Source organism: Pterocles gutturalis, unplaced genomic scaffold (genome assembly GCF_000699245.1).
Source record: "Pterocles gutturalis isolate BGI_N339 unplaced genomic scaffold, ASM69924v1 scaffold29004, whole genome shotgun sequence".
Taxonomy (NCBI): domain Eukaryota; kingdom Metazoa; phylum Chordata; class Aves; order Pterocliformes; family Pteroclidae; genus Pterocles; species Pterocles gutturalis.
The window spans coordinates 7,000-24,151 of record NW_010136692.1 but is presented as its reverse complement, the minus strand read 5'-3'; the positions used below and the strand labels follow the sequence as shown (position 1 = coordinate 24,151).

Below are 17,152 nucleotides of genomic sequence, written 5' to 3'. Positions count from 1 at the left end.
CCGAAGAAAACAGTCACAAGGCAAGATCTATACCCAATATTTCAGATGTTTCCCTAGGATGAGATGAATTACATTCTGAAGGTACTGCTTCCTCGACATTGACTACACTGTGCACTATAGATACCTACGTTTGTTCAAATCCCTGTCTCCTTCAATATATAGTTTTTCCTGGTCTACTTACAACCTGTCCATATAAATTTAAATGTTTTTGAAGCAAGGACTGTCTTCCTTCATATACATTTGCAACAAACACGACAACAGGATCATGACTGTGGCCTTTATTTGCTGCTGTAGTATGAAACATTAATTAACAATGGTAATGCAAATACCCTAAACAGATTAGTAACTACAGTCCATGGAAAACCAACGGTTTAAATAAGAACTATACTGGAAGCCTAGCTTAGGGGGGAAAAAAAAAAAAAAGAAAAAAGATTTTTCATAGCCATTGCATGCAACACAACTCTGAAAGGTCAGATATGGTGAGCAATCAAAAAGAAAGCTTTGTCCGGCTTACAGAGTCTCTCCTTGTTGTGGTTATGGACTCTGATCTGTTACAGCAGCAATAAATTTTGTTCATGGCCATTAGCTTCTACAAAGAAGGTGAAAGAGAGACAGACAACTATCATGCTGTCTCCAGTACTTTTAAAAAAAAAAAAAAGGAGAGGAAAAAAAAAGTCTTTTAACAAAGTTTGGGACAAGTGGAGCTCATCTGCAGCCAGCAAAGGCTTCCAGTTCCCCTGTTTGTTGAGGTTGGGCTACACTGCCTTTCCAGGTGACATCCTCTTTCCCAAGCTACTCTTTGCTTCAGAATTTGCCACGGAAAGGAGCCACCTATCAGTCATGCCATACATCAAATATTTCAGGCAAAACTTGGCTGTTTGGATGTTCTTACTAGGATCCTTCAAGAACTGTATATTCCCGTTGATCTCACTCATTCCAGCTACCAGGCTGGGGATTACCATGAGGAAAAAACTGAGATTCACCTAAGTACAAGAGCTTTTGTGCATGAAGGCTGTCCTTGGGGAACCAGATGCAGGTGGCTTCATAGTAAAGAGGATTACAGAACTTCTTCAAGCCCTCAGAGGCAGAAAGTAAAGCAAAACAGTGCAAGTTAGACTGCTGCACTTGTGTATAAAGAAGTGCAGCTCTTAAGACTAACCTGGAATTTGTAAAATATTATAACAACAGTTCTTCATACCACCAGGCATTAAAACTCCTGGAAACATCTGATACTCTGCTCACCAAGTAAAAATATAATTAATCAAATTATGTACATTTCAACCCTGACTGCATTGCCTACACTTTCTTCTGTATAGAACTACTGATGCACAGTTTAAAACCCCACTGCACACAATGATCTCTTCAGCATGCACAATTCTCACCTAAATGCAACGCTATTTCACCTGTATTCAGATTGACCTCTCTTCTCAGCCTAACTGCAATATTTTCAAAACAATATTACATTCCTTTGCAGGCTCTCTCTAATTGAATAAAACCTTCTCAAGTAAAACCAATTAAGTGGGTGATTTAGGTAGTTGTACAGATACAGCTTAATAAGTTCAATCAAATTACTACACTACACGTAAAAGCCAAATTTATATAAGTTTTTTTTTTCCACAAATGAATAAATGCTGAAAACATAATTTCAGAAAAACTTGCAAAGAAAAAAAAAAAGGGGGGGGGGGGATGGGGGGGGGGGGGGTGGTGGGTAATAGGAAAGTAAGGTAATTACCTATCTCCCTTTGGTTTTCTTTTTTGTACTGTCTTCCCTTTAGGTCGTCTTTCACTTCCTAAACAGGGGCTCCCACCAGGGCCTGTTACCCGTATTGATTCAAGGCCTTTGGAAGATTTCTTAAAAGTAAATTCCACTGGTTCTCCTTCTTTTAGGCTTCTAAATCCTTCCATGTAAAGCTTGCTCTGTAAACAGGAAAAATACTCTTGGTTACCATTGCCTTAGAAACAATATTTACATTCATAATCAGCAGGACAAATTATCCTGTCTACTATCCTGGAATACATACAGGTTGAGTAACAGTTTCCTCTGCGTGAGCTATAGCAGATGATACTACAAATTATAGTCCTGAATACACTGAAAACACTATTCAACACTAAACAAGTAACAAGAACCTGTTTTCAGTACCAACAAAACTGAAATAATATTTTCCTTTTCTGTGATGAATGCTATAGATATAAGCAGCAGAGAAAATGCTGTATTCCTAAAACCCCTGTCTAACAGGCATCGGGAACTGAAAAGGCTTTTTAACAAAATGGAGAGGAAATATTCACTTTGTAGCTAATTCATTTCTGATCACAATTATCTTAATCCATATTCCTTATATCTGGGGCATAGCTCTGCTCCTCTGAAAATGATATGAGCAAAAGAGGCAGGAGGAAGGCACTCTGAACAAAGTCCACTGAAATGGGTAATTCAGATATTCCTAGTGAGCTGCTAAATTTCTGTTCACTACCCCAAACATCTTATCTAGTTAGCATGATTTAGGTATGTATTTTCATTCACAGAAAAGGAACTTATTATCATCAGGGCAAGTGAAATAAATACTGATCAATCTTTTGATATTACATTGTAGCAGCAAAATCTGGCACAAAGCTGAAGTCAACAGGAGCTCTCCGTTGACTCTGATGCAATGAAAATTTTGATCTCAACTCCTAATAAATTATGTACAATGGTAAGTCTACATCACAAGACAAATCCGATTAATCAAACTCTTAAATAAAATTATCATCAAGTGAGACAATGGGGGAAGGGAGAGATAAAATGATACATTTATCTTAGAAGTTACACATTGCACGAATTAGATAAACTGGACTCAGAGAATATTACAAAATCCGTCCATTTCCAAACACTTGTAGTTTTTGCAGGAGAGTTATGAAACATGTCTTTTTCCTTTGCTCATGAACTCTTAATTGCAAAGAGAAAAATGTATCCTGACTGATTCTTACTCTGTTCTCCAGCATTAACTTGGCCGAACTGTGGAGTCAAGAAGGGAATCTGCTGCACGTGCCATCCCACTCAGTTACATGTCAGAAAGAGCCAAGCACCACTTGACTCTAAGCCACACCTATACTAGCCCGCAAGTGCAACTAGGGAACACGTTCAAATCAGATGGCAGTCCCTGACGTAGACTCCCTGTATGCAGCCTCCCAAGACACTGTTCTAGCAGAGCACAAGAATTGACAGGTACAGAGTTCATAGTTCATACACAAAGAGGGAGCTGGTCTCTTCACAAGGGTACACGGAGAACAGGTCAGGAGGCAGCAGGCCTGACTTGCTTCATGGGAAACCCCATCCAGATGTGAGGAGAAGTTGCTCAGTAAGAGAACAATTAAACAGAGAAGCCCAGAGAAGTCATGTAGTTCCCTGTGCTGGAAAACGCTAAGTCTTGATTTAACAGGGCCCTGAATAATCTAATCCAAAACCCTGCTTTCAGCAAAAGGTTGGACCAGACAATCTCAAGAGGTCCCTTCCAACCTAGATTTTTCTGTGATTCAGGTATCTTAATCTGGAGCTGAATCACACCCAGTCAGACCAGGAAACAGGATTCCAGTTCCTGGTTCTGCAGCATCTCGGGGGATCTGTGTCACTGAACTTCTACCTGTCTTTCTAAAGAGCGACACCATTGCAAAGTCCATTTCCCACTGCATTAATAGACTAAGCTAAACGTTATAAAATTATTTGGAACATTTATTTTAATGAAACCACGTGCACCTTTGCTTCCAAAAAATCCTGAGTACCGGACTAGCCGAATTCTCACAGTCTACCCAGTAGCACGCTCCACTGGTTAAGACAAAGGCTGGTTTTGTGCAGCTTTAGTACACGTGGTTCTTCCACCAAATGATGTAACAGTGTAAAGCATGACACAGTTGACTTTCTAGGTGAGAGGTTGAGCACTATTTAAAAAGGGGGAGGATGGTATAGGGGATGACACACATGAAAGAAGAGATATATAGTATCTGTTCCCATAAGCTTGGCTGTTTTTTGAAATTAAAACATAAGGTATGAAAAAGGAAATATGCAAATTTTCTCACTAATACAATTGGAAGACAGTAATTCTACATAAACCAATGAAACACACCACCAAGGAAGGCAATATTACTTCAAGCAAGCCGTCGACTTCGAAAGGTCTGTAAAGCAATATCAGGATCTTTGTCATAATGAAGAAACATCAAAGTTCAGAATATGCCCAAAGAAGACATCACCACTCATCAAATTAAACAACAGATTCTGCCTGTGGCATGAACCCATCCCTAAGTCCATCCACACCTCTTCAGTCTCCAGCAGCCCCCAGGGAAAATCTTGTTAAAAGAAAAGAACTGTACAACACACATTTTGTCCCAAACTAAACCATACAGTTAAATGCTCCAAAACTAGACAACCATGACAACACAGATGGGTTGCTAATCACAAAGCCCTTCAGAAGCACTGAACACAGCATGGATGCTTTTGTCTTTTTGTTTAATTACAACTTAATGAAGATATAGTTAAGTCTCAGCAAGACTTGGGCATTTTTCCTTTCTGAGTTTCACTGCCACAAAAAAAATGCCAAAAGGTTGACATCTGATATGCACACAATATTGTATCTCCTACTCTACTTCAAAAGAAAGAAGTACTTATTACAACCTAGAACAGGGCATTATTAGTACTTGAAACTGTTTTTATTTTCTTATTTCACTTTTAGCAACAGAACTTTTATTTCCAAACAAAGTACTATATTTACAAGAGGGATTTTTTAATATATTTAAAAGCCAATGCAATGGAACAATTATGCTTTCATAAATTGTGTATTATGCAAGTGTACTTTTTTTGCATGTTTGGTTTTTCAAGCACTTTTAACAACAGAAAATGTTGAAAAAAACCACTCCAAATCACTTGCACTGTACTCTCCTTGAACACATCGTAACAGCTTTTCAATGTTATAGATGGATTTGGTGCCATCTGACTTATTGTGTAAATGTATACTACTATGCTGTCAGCCAGCTCATGGTGAGATTCTCTGAGGGTGCAATAACAATTCAAAGTCATAGTGAAAAATGGCATGTAGAAACCAGCAAAACAAATCCAAAACCTGAATCCCTCTTAACTTGTCTGAAGAGTTGTACAAAAAATGTCTGTAAAGTCGGTAATTTAACGTTGAGAGACCTAGCTCAGTATTTTCCTCACATTACTTAAACAAATAAAACCTACACAATTAAAAGCAGCCAGAGTTTCAAGTCAGTGAACCATTTCTAGAGCCCTGAATGGGGTGTATGAGCACACTGCAAATGAACAAAGGCAAAAACTTAAAAGCAAAATGCTTTTCCTCCTTTCTCTCTCTTTCAGCTGTCAGAGACTTTGCTGTTATTTGTACCAGCAGTCAATACACTGATTTCAGACTAGAGCTTTTTTCTTTTTCTTTTTTTAAACTTGACAGTGTAACTTCTATTTTTTTAATAGGTATCCTATTATTTCTTGGTATTTTATCCTATATCATAGAGTCTAGCACATCTGTCACAAGCAATGGCTTGGTCCAAAATGCTGGCAACTTCATGCAACAACAAAAAATAAGACTGGAAAAATCCATGATCACAAGTTATTGGAAAGCATTTCCTACTATGAAACAAAAAACAAAATGTAATAAATATGAACTGTATTAGCAAGACAGTCCCAAAGAAAAGTACCATTTCCTGGGCAGTGCTTACAACTCTCACTGGGCTCTACGACAGAAAGGAAGTTTGGAATTAAGGCTCATTACAGGGGCCCAATGGCGATATGTGTGCATTACTTTTATTAACGTGTGGGGAGGAAGGGAGAGCAGGGTCCCAGTAAGCGCCCCCCTCACAACAACTTTGCCACTTCTAGCCAGGGCTGTGAGCAACTGCTGTTGCAGACACTACTTTTTTTTTTTTTTTTTTGGGGGGGGGAAGTTATTTGGTGGCATTCTGCTCAGATCGTTTATTTTCTGTATCTCTCATTTCTGCCCCTTTTTATCTAGTGATTGATTGATTGCTGGGTACAATGACCAGATGCCACCAGTATGCCGGGTTTCCCAAAGTAAGAAAACGTTTTTCCCTCCAAAATTATCTACAATTAAATCCAGACATGAAGGAAACCATATCCTGAAGCCCAACCACACTGAAGACCGTAAGAAATTCTCTGCAAAACAGCTTCATACAGTTCTGTCAAGAGCCAGCAACATTTGAGTAAAGCAAGAGTACAGAGTTAAGAGGACACAGAAGTAAAACAATTTACAATGGATCTATACTCATGCTCTTACCTGCACTAGGACAAAACCAGAACTAAACTGTTGTACACTGCAAAAGTCAGAGGAAGCACTGCAAAATAATATCAGTTGCGTGACAGAAGCCCTGCTGCAAAGACTTTTACTGTTCATCAAAAGATCATTTTAGAAGGTTTGTGAAGATCATATAATTTTGGAGACAGAATGCTAGAACAAACAAAAAAATCCACTACATTGAACAACAGACCCTCCAAGAGCAACACGTAGCTCTGCTGCACTAACACAGAACTCAGAAGCCAGGCACCCACACAAGACAACTTGCCATTTCTCCTACTGACCTCAAGGGGTTTTTCTTGCTCCTAGAGGCTTGTCTTGCACCAAATCTCGCACTTCTCAGTCCTCCCCATAAACCAATTTAACTCACTAATCTGACAGGAAACAAACTCAGTTTAAAAAGGGGTGGGAAGATAAGAGGAAGAGGAAACAGGGATAGATTTTTGCTTTTCCAGTGAGCTAAATCAGTTCACAGAAAGGTTCAATGAGCTCCAGGGCACACATAGTTGAATTGGCAACTTCCGAGATCAGAATGTGTTCCTTCATATTTTACGTAAAAAAGAAAAATCTACAATATCACAAATATTTTTTTAAAGCTCAACAAAATATGAATTTACTTTAAAAATAAAGCTATAAATCACTCTATTGTGTAAAGATTTGCACTTCAGCTCTTAGGCAATAAAGAGAACACTAGAAGTATACAATGTTTATTAGATAGGGTCAGCTATTGCAAGTAACTTTACAGTATGGAAAGAACTGGTATATAGGCAGTTACTGCAATGCACCTGGTATGCTGCAATTTCACATCCTTAGTTTCTTGGAATTTGCTTCTGTCTTGAATTTCCACCTCCACCGTAATCACATTCATAACCTTGTTCCCATTCATCATCCTGTCGCTGTCCCCACACTGTTACTCTTCTTACTGAGAAGTATGCAAAGGTAGGTATTTAGCTTTTGAACAAAAGGCTCCAATTCAAAACCACTCTCCCTATACAACAGAAGAATTTATTCTTTCTCAATTTATTTATATGTTTAAAGAAACTTTTACTAACTGCTTTAACACTATAGAACTTTAAGTAAATTCTAACTCAGCTTAATACTTTCAGTTCTTGTTCCACCAAAACTTCCATAAAGCTACCTTCTTTGACAATCTACTCCTCTTTCCTTTCGCATTACTGTTTCTCTATCAATATCTCTCCTAAAAGAAGATTTTCTGCTAGAAGGATTAGGTAATTTTCCACAATTCTCCTTTTCCTTCACTTGTTTTTCTCCATTTAAGCCTCCAGTACTTCAGCTCACCAATGTCCACTAACCAGTTCTCCTAATTTAACAAATGTTCACCTTAAAACAAAATTGTTGACTTTTTATCATCCCATTTAACTTAAACTAAACCAAACCAGTTCATGTTTTGTCTTCTTTTTTTAAATAGGTTTTCTATAAGGTCAGCAATTCTTTCCAAGTTTGAAATAACACAACTTCTATTCTGAATTACTCTTTCAGAAAGAAAAATTCTTGACTGTCATGTGCATAAATATCACATCATTATAAGATAATTTGTGCTTAAATATAGATCTGGCCTACTATGTAGCACACCCCTAATGTTACTATTCCTACTAGTATTCCTCTCTGATAATATTGCTATTATGTTGTCTGTATATAAATCCTAAACTAGAGGTCTACAGCAGATGTTTCATAATTCCTTCACAAAGTGATTTTGACCAAACAGATTCTACTGTGTCCATGCTACTGTTTGTTTCTTTATATGGTGCCACTTCATTCACAACACGTTACTGATTTTCTGCATAATTTTGAGTATTTGTCTTCAGGCAATGAATGCTATTTGACTGTGTTTCCACTGCCTCTGTATCTGGTTACACCTTCACCACCAGCTGTTCTAGCTTTGTACACTAATGAAAAGATCATGGATAATGAACATCTTATTTGCTTCTCCTCCCTGACATCACCCTCTTTTCTTGCTATAGTAAGTATATTTTTTTGTTAGCGTAGCACCTACACAACTAGTCTTCTAATAGTAGTTTTCAACCTTCCTTTGCTTCTTTGCATAGACCATTTGTGATACTGCATGCACAATTCTTGTTTACCCAATCTTCCTTCTTCTGTGCTTTGATACCAGCCATGAAAATTAAGCCGGCCTCTTCTCCCATTTCTTAAGTATTTTCTCATCAGTCATGCTTTAGGACTCAGTTTTTGAACTCAGTTCAGTCAATTCAAAGGGATGGTTCCTCTTCCCCCACCTCAGTCTCATATTGACTCAGGAAGAAAACTGTTTACCTCTTCTTGCTCATGTCAGGTTTTCTGCTATGTCTCTGCTCCCCGAATCAGCTCTATGCAGTGTCAAAAAAGCACCAGCACACTTCAAAAGAAGCCACGTGAGTGTGCAGCCATGGCAGGTGAGGCTGTCCTGTGCAGTACCTTGCCAACTCACCACTTACATTGCCTCAGTGATCTCCTGAAACCATACCACTAATCCCAGACAGTTTGTAACACCCTCTGAAGTCCACCCACTGAGAAGCATCATCTTCTCTTGACAGTCTCACAATGGTCGAACATCTCCAAGCTCCCTCCTCACCAGCACTCCTTGCTACTGGCTGACCACATGGCCTTCGGGAGCCCCACAGATCCCCCCCAGGATAGAGGCTCTTCCTCTCCTGCCCTCGCCGCTGAGCTATTCCACCCTCAGGTGAGTGCGGTCGCTTCATGCAGCTGAAGCCACCCCATCTTCTGTTGCGAACACTCATCTGCCGTAAGGCAGTTTTGCAGAAACCCAAAGGCTCCTTCTACAGAAATTGGGAACAAACAGACATGACCGTTCATGCAATCATTAAATAGGGATGATTATCCTCTATTTTCATTGGGAGGCGGCACTATTTTTTTTTTTTCTTCTTTCAAGAGACAAGGGCCTGAGGTGCAGATGAACAGGCACTCCAAGGCACCCTGACATTCAATTCATTTTAGTGAAGTGTCAAGTGCAAAACTTCCAACAGGGAAGAAAACCAGCATGGCTTGGCTGTGTGCACGGTGTACCTCTTCCACAGAAAAATTCATTACAATGGTGAGCTTTGTACTTCTGTAGTATCCACCTAGGCAGAGTATTTTTCAAGCCTCCTTTCTTTTAAAAACCCAAACCTCCCAAGCAGAGGTCAAAACAAGACGCTCTTGCAGCTCTTCTTCTATTACCTGGAAAAAGATGCTGCACTAGACCTGCCCCCCACTCCCCCTTTCTGGCAAAGGCAGGGGGAAGTGTGGGCCACCAGAAAATCCATTAATGCCACCAAATCTGGTTCTCTCATTTCTTCTACAATGGATATAAATGCACCAAAACCTGCATGATTAATGTGTTTGAGCTTTCCCCTTTCTGGCATCTCTGCCATGAGTTTAATGCTGAGGAGAGAACACAGTATGGCTACGATTCACTCACTTTAGAAAAGTGGAACACAGTTCTCCCCTAAAAAATCTAAAAATCAGCCGATTTCAATTGAGATTGTCCTATAGGACAGGTGGAAGCACAAGAAGGTACAATGTACAACCCACATCGTTTGCTGTATTTTTCAAGTACTGAAAATGTACTCTGGTAGAAAGTACAGACTCAGTGGTAGAGTTATTTTACCCAAAACTAAACCACAATTTCCTCCAGATTTACTACACCTTTCTGGTGTCGTTAACCACATCTTCAGAAACAACTGCAGCACCTCTATTTTCCACGCCTGCTCTATGACATCTATACGCTTAATTTCCGTGCTCCTCTATACACCCCCATGCATGGGAATGACAATCGCCTACGCCAGGAGATGTTTTAGCTATATAAAGCTTTCCTACCCACCTCTCTCACCACCTCCTACCATCCCAAGAGACTGCATATAATTAAAAAGAAATTAGGTCCAGATTGTGCTCTGCTAATTCAGGTGTAGCAGGATCTCTCTCTGCACATGCACCTTTCCCTTCCTTTGCATAAAAGGGGCCTGAGAGAGAGTCATGTTTTCTTACAGCAGACCCTTAACATCCATCTCTGGGAAGCTGTCCTTAACCTTTAAATTAGATACAAGTAGTGAAAAATAGTACCAGGAAAGTACTGAGAAAGTGGTTCGTTCATCCACCTTTTTTCATCCCAGTTTCACATGAGAAAATTGACTGGTTCACATCTTGCCAGTAAACAGAGGAACGACTAACACTGTGGTCAACTACAGAAGCCAAAGACTGACACTGAAAAAAGGCATTCCATACAAATTATTTGGCAAGTCAGCAGTACAGAGAGTCCTGAACCTGTTAACACAGTTCAGCTCACCATATTCTCACGGCAAAATATATCCTGATTATACCAACCTGCCTATTTCTTCCTAAAGTGAGGTGTAACAGGTAGCTACCAACAATTCTGCAGACCAAGAGGGGAACAGCAGGTTGGGTAGAGGCTAGCTGGGTTGTGTGGGTAGTACAGGCTAATATATACCCAGGACAGAAAGGATCTTACTTGCGAGCAACAAATTGAGGTAGGACTGTGGGATAGGAAGGATAGAGGTAAGAGAGAGGATAGTGGTTGGATCATTCTGGAACTCAGCAATGATCTTGACTTTCTCAACGGGCAGGAGACAGGGTGGTAGAAGGGCTGAGCCATACCAAAAGACCAGAGATGGTAGCCTACAAAGAACAGATTGAGGCGACGGCCTGGCTGATGATTCAAGCTAAAACTGACCCGTGAAAAAGAAGTGGCTGACAGTTACAGTGGCTACAGGTTCTCAAAGCTGCAGAAGAGCCAGCTCCCTTCTCTTCTCAGGCTGCGAAGGCACAGGAGTGGCTCAAGTCCTGAAAGCAGAACGAGGCTTTACAACCCAGTCCTGACATGGACTGCACTAACAGTCCACCCCTGACACTACTACCTCCTTTCCTTTCTCCTTCCCCTCTGGTTGGTCCCAGCTACCTACAGGCTGGACCCCGAAGAACTGTCCTCACGCCACCACCACCACCTCTCCCAGGCCCTGGGCTGATATGGAGCCTGCCAGCCCAGCACACTGCCATGACTGTAACCTCACAGGTCCTCACCTCAGAAACCCAAGATCCCTGCTGTGGAGGATGCTTTCTGAAAACTACCATATGCTGCATTAGTGCAAAGCCCCCCCATGCTTCAATGACCTCTTCTAATTCTTCAGAGAGAAGAAAGCTGTCTGCTTGAAAGCTACTGAGAGCCAGGGAGCGAGTGAGCAAGCGAGCACAGACAATATTTTAGCCAACTGTGAGTAACTATGCCCTAAGCAATCCCAATATAAACATCCATTATCTTGTAAAGAGGAACCTCTCTTCAACTATTCTCAAGCTTTTGGACAAACACTGGTTTTACTTTTATGGTACAGGTGTCCTTGGTTCCCATTGAGGACTCACATTGCACTGTGCAAGGTCCTGCACAAATGATACAAGAAGGCATGGTTTATCAACAGCCAATACACCAAGACTGCTAAAGCATTTGGAGGTCAGAACCTACTTTTATTATTTCTTTTTAAATTCAATTTACTTAAAATGCCAATATATAAGTGAAACACAGAAATAAAATACTGGTTAGAATATTTGTTTACCAAAATCAAGGTCACCATACACACCAAAATTAGACAAGAATATCGTACAGAATTGATGGGGTTCAAATGCTCATAAAGCAATGAAGTGATAAATAGGCTGAAATTTTTATTGGGGATGGTTTATTTTTAAGTTGTAGATATTTTCACATTATCTATATGTAAAATCAAAACACTTTTTCCTTTACTATAAAAGCAAAATTAAACAGCAACATTTATATTGTATTAACAATGCCTGACTTACGACTCAAGTTCTCTATTATTTCTGGTTTTTTATCTTGCTTAGCTTTTTTGGTACAGCAGATTATACATTTACTAATGTTTTGTTTTTTTTTAAATCTAGGCCAAGATAATCTAGAATCCCATCAGTTCTACCAATTTATAGTCAACTATATCTTAATTAGATATAATTTTATCAAAATTACAAACATTTATTAGATATTCAGATGTTTGAATAAAAGAACTTGTACTGGAGGAAGAATGAGCACAAGGTTATTTTATACTTCAAACCTTTATCAGCTTTTCTGGAGGGAAGGGAGTGGCAGATCATCTAAATACATGACAATTAAGGTACTACAAAGCAGTAAAACTAGTAATAAATGTCTAACACTGTCTGGACATAACAGGAAATGAGTGACTTCAAATTATTTTTTAGAAATACACAGCAGTAGAAGGAGACAGTGGTGATTCAAAAAGTAACTTGAACTCAGCAGCACCTTTAAATTGTTGCTTGGGAGAGTATTCCATTTGTAACTTTACTGTGAACTAGTTCTCTAAACAGCCGAGTTTTAAAAACTGACATAAATGGTTGCTTCGGAGCCGCTTCTGTTATGAAAACATAAGCTCTATTCTGTTACAAAGGACATGTCCTATGTTTCAATGAAACATCTCTGAATTTACAGTAACACAAATGGGAAAACAGCATTTAAGGCAAAACCCTTCTAAAGTAAACGGAAGGCAAATTAAAGTGATTTTATGGAAGAGGACAAAGGATTTTACCTATGAAAGACAAACTTTGAATTTATTAGCATAGGTATTGGGGAAGTACTCAGAAATACTTGAAAAACCTTACTTTTAAAATAGTGTCTTATTACTATAGTTACAATTACTGAGGAAGAAATTGTGAAATTAATATCTGCATATAGTTGTATTAATCAAATGATAGTAACGTTAGCTTCTGCTCAGATTACATAAAGCAAGACTACGTAAATATTATTTAAGACTCCAATACTGAATCTGTTATTGTTATGTCCTAATTTTAGCATGTTCTGCCAAAGAACGCAAATGTTTTGAGGCCTCCTGAAAGAGGGTCAGACCAGCTGCAGTAGGAAGACACAAAGGGGTTCCTTAAGGACAAATCCTTCCTCTTACAGGCTGTTGGCATAGCTCCCATCAACACTCATGGGGGAGAGCAAACCTAGAAGTATCAGCCTGTTAATTCTGAATTTGTTTGCTTCTGTGAGTTGGTTATGAAACACATGCAGGTGACTAGCTCTGATCAGTCACATAAGGCCGACACACCACAGGAGAAATCCTTCCAAACGCACATTTATGGTTTAGCTACATCACTAGTAATATCCTTTCAATGCAGTGATTTGAGGTGTAGACTCTGCTCTGTCCTCCTTTCACAGGGCACCGGTGGCATGCCTGGCACACTCAGGTTTCCACTGCCTGTTGGCGGTACAGATCCTGTCTGACAAAGGGAGCACAAAGTATCTTCTCTATAAGTATCCTCTCTTCCCATGAGTATCTTCTCTTTCAAATACCCCTTCCAGGCTGAAGTATCACAAGACATTGTCTTTGCAGTAGTTATGTTTTCTTAACTATTGAGAAGTTGATTTCTATTGTACCTATCTGTAATAGCATTAAATCCCAGTTCTGGCCAAAGACACTTCCTCCTCATAACTTTACACATCATATGGGAGAAAAACCAGAACTGTATAAAAATGGTAGTGTTTTCACTACAACATATTTTTGTTTCCACTCAGTCTTTTTCCTGCATTAATGCAACTGTCTAGTCTTACAGACCGCCTAACATCAGTGAAAGCTGACAACTATCCCCTCCCCACAGCAACAGCTCAGTGCCCCCCAAAAACTGAAATGCATGATAAACAAAACACAGCCTGAAATCTCTACCATCCATATTACTCCTTTACAGGTCCAATAAAAGTTGCCTGCTCCCCGAACTGTTTGCTTTTAATACCAGAAGTAAACAAATTCCAGGCTCTGTTTTTATTGGACTGGTTGAAATAGAAAGCCCCAAAGCCTAAAATCAGAGGTACATCACATAGTAACTACGACACAAGAAACACAGCTGAGTTGTGGACAACAATAAATTCTGTGTTAGACTCCTGTTAGTGACATATCTTATGACCATAGTCAGACCAATATTTATTTTCTGGCTACTATGTAAGTTGCAGCCATTTGTAGCTGAAAGCACAACACATTTTGAGGGGGTAGTAGGTGATCATAAAATCAAGTAAGTACAAATTAAAGTGAGAGAAATAAAAAGGGGTTAGAGGTTTGCAGCTGTATGTGCAACTTCACCTTCAGTATTTTCTAAGTTTTTTTCTCTTTGACTTTACAAACTCAGTTTTCCTTTATCACACTTTATATGCATGTGTATGCACGTGCAAATGCATACGTAATTTAAAGCCAACTCTGTAACCTAGCTCGACCAAACAGATAAATCAAACAGAGGCCAAATTAAACACTAGGCCACACAAGGTGCCCAATTCAAAGTATAATAAAAGGTTAGCTCAAAAGCTTTTGCTGGCAGAAAAAATTACTTGCCAGTAACCCAAGTTCTGCAAATGCCTCTTGTATGTATTATGATATGGGGGAACACGTATGTTGTAGTATTTAACCACAAAGGCTTTTTTTTTAATCCAGGCACTACCTACACTGGATGCATGTGCCTAGGAGTTCCTGCACCAGCAGCTTTCACAGAGGTATCCCACTGGGAGAGGAAGCAAGCAGAATCAGGAGAGGAGGCACAGGAGACGGAAAGCTACTGAGCAATTGCTCAAGTTCTGGTTAAATTAACTTTAATGATTACCAGTACATTCACCTGAGCATGGGTCAACATCCATTTGTGCAGTCTTTGACTCTCAGTTATAGCTACAAATAGCTGTGGAGATGCAGTGAAGTTGGAGATGAAGTGAAATAAACTTACTAGGAAAAACTGAAAAACTACCCATGTGTGGGAGTAGCTCAGCTTCTGGTAAATGTGGTGTTGGAAGACGGTAGATCTAATTGTTATGTGAAATACCTTGAAAACCTTGAGTAGGAACATGGTGAATCCTGGGGGAAGTTTTGTTACTACTGTCCTCTGCAATCTCAAAAATACCACACCACTTCCCACAAATACAGTAGTAGCAAGCAGACCGTCATCAACATGAGTGGCAGTCCCACCTGAAAGGCCGTTCATGTTCCACCTTTGTTAGATCCCTGAAAGTACTGTAACACAGAATTAGAGAAGACCTAAGTACTTGTGGTTAAGAACACAGTGTAGACACTGAGGTCTATTTCCACCAGGCTTGGATAGCTGGAGAACACACTTTTTAAGCTGAGTCAGATTTTGCTCACTCAGTCAAAAACCATCTCCACCTTCAGGTGGTAACTCAAAACTGCTACAAGATAAGAAAGGGGATGAGCAGGATCTACCAGTTGTCAGGAGTCATCCAGGCTCCATACAACAACAGGGACAAAATACAGAGCTGGACTGCACATTCCCCTCCTGCCATGAGAGAGGAGGCCTGAGAGCCCTGTGGTTGTACAGGGGGTGCACGGGGAAGAGCTGGGGAGCAGACATGCCTGTCTCAGACAGATGGGAACATGAACAACGGAGAGCCTCGTTTTCTCTTATAAAACACATGTAGGGTTAAAGGCATAAATAGATGAGCAGATAAGAATTTCATTAACTGAAGGACAACGAAGGTATTGATACCCAAGCGAGACTAAGACCTCCTCCGGAAAAAAAAGTTCCAGCAATTTTGGATAATGCAATAAATATGTCTCTAATTAGACAAGCACAGTCTAAAAAAATGTTCTGTAGTAGAGCTCTTGCATTTCTGTTCTCTATGCTCACAAATTTAATCTGGTAAATCTGCTTTTTTGGTATTCTAAAGGTTCAAAAAAACACACTGCTTTTCAGTGTCAGAGAACACAATGGTTATCCAAGTGCAGATATGAGGCTGCATAAGGTACTGTAGGAAGACTTGGCAGTCTGTGCAGCAATGTACCCAGCAGGCACCATACCATGATCACAGCTGGTCAGGAGACTGGACACTATGAGCTTGAAGTGTACCCAGACTGCGCTTCCACACCCCAGGGAAAAAGTCGCACAGGACAGTTATAACAGATGAACAATCACCTCTTACAAGATAAAGAAAAGTAAGGTGGTCTACAAGACCACGTAGGCTCAGTAAACATTCTGCTCATGAGCAAAATGTGCTCGTGGACAGAGACATAGGGGAAAAAAAAACCCCAACACGAAATTTAGGAGACTTTCCTACATCTGTTCAGGTAAACAGATGTGAATCACTCTGAGGACAGTCCTACATAATCTCTCACTTTCTTAAACACATACGTCTTCAATTCAATGGATCTAAACCAGCTTTTATCTTTACAGCTACACAGTACTTCTGCACCTCCCAGACCACTTAGACATGACCACTAAGTCATCTGAATAGTTATTTTAAGAATGCAAAAAAAGCTAAGATTATGTTTATTATTAGTCACCTGTGAAGTTTCTGCAACTCATGTACCATGTGGGATTTCTCATGGCTGGCTTTGTTCTGCATAGGAACATAGGAATATACTTCAGACTAATCAGGTGCATAAATGTCTGTTATGTAGACAGGCAAGATATTTTTGAGACAAGCAATTCCAAAAAAAACATTAACAAGAAAATAGAAAGTAAAGACTATACAAAATTTAAGTCAGGTTGTTTGTTTTTTTAAGGTTAACATAAATTAGCTTGATTAATCACCCTTGGTGTTTCCAGAGAATTAAGCCCCTGAGGCTAACAACAAGCATGAGAAACTTAGAGAGGGAGGAGACAGCTCTTGGCAGAGTTGGGACATTTAAATGTGTAGAAAAGACACACCATAAAACCAGATACAGAGCTGGGAGACGCATGAATTCTCCACCTACTCAAGACCTCGGGCTTCCCTCCTGTAAGCAGCTAAAACCAGGAACAGCTGTAGATGCAAGAACTGTTATTGTATCAGTAAAATGTTTGTCTTTTCAGTTCAGCTGTTGGTTTAGAAGAGAGTTAAA

The 17,152-nt window shown here is 39.7% G+C and overlaps 1 protein-coding gene across 1 annotated transcript; it reads right to left on the bottom strand.

Annotated features, from left to right (window-relative positions):
• Positions 1-1,728: 1,728 nt before the first annotated feature.
• Positions 1,729-1,917, bottom strand: LOC104468327 (protein lin-28 homolog B; the record flags this gene model as incomplete). Its single annotated transcript, XM_010082405.1, has 1 exon — positions 1,729-1,917. A coding segment is annotated over one exon (189 nt), but the record flags the coding sequence as incomplete, so codon positions are not given.
• Between the last annotated feature and the right edge of the window lie 15,235 nt (positions 1,918-17,152).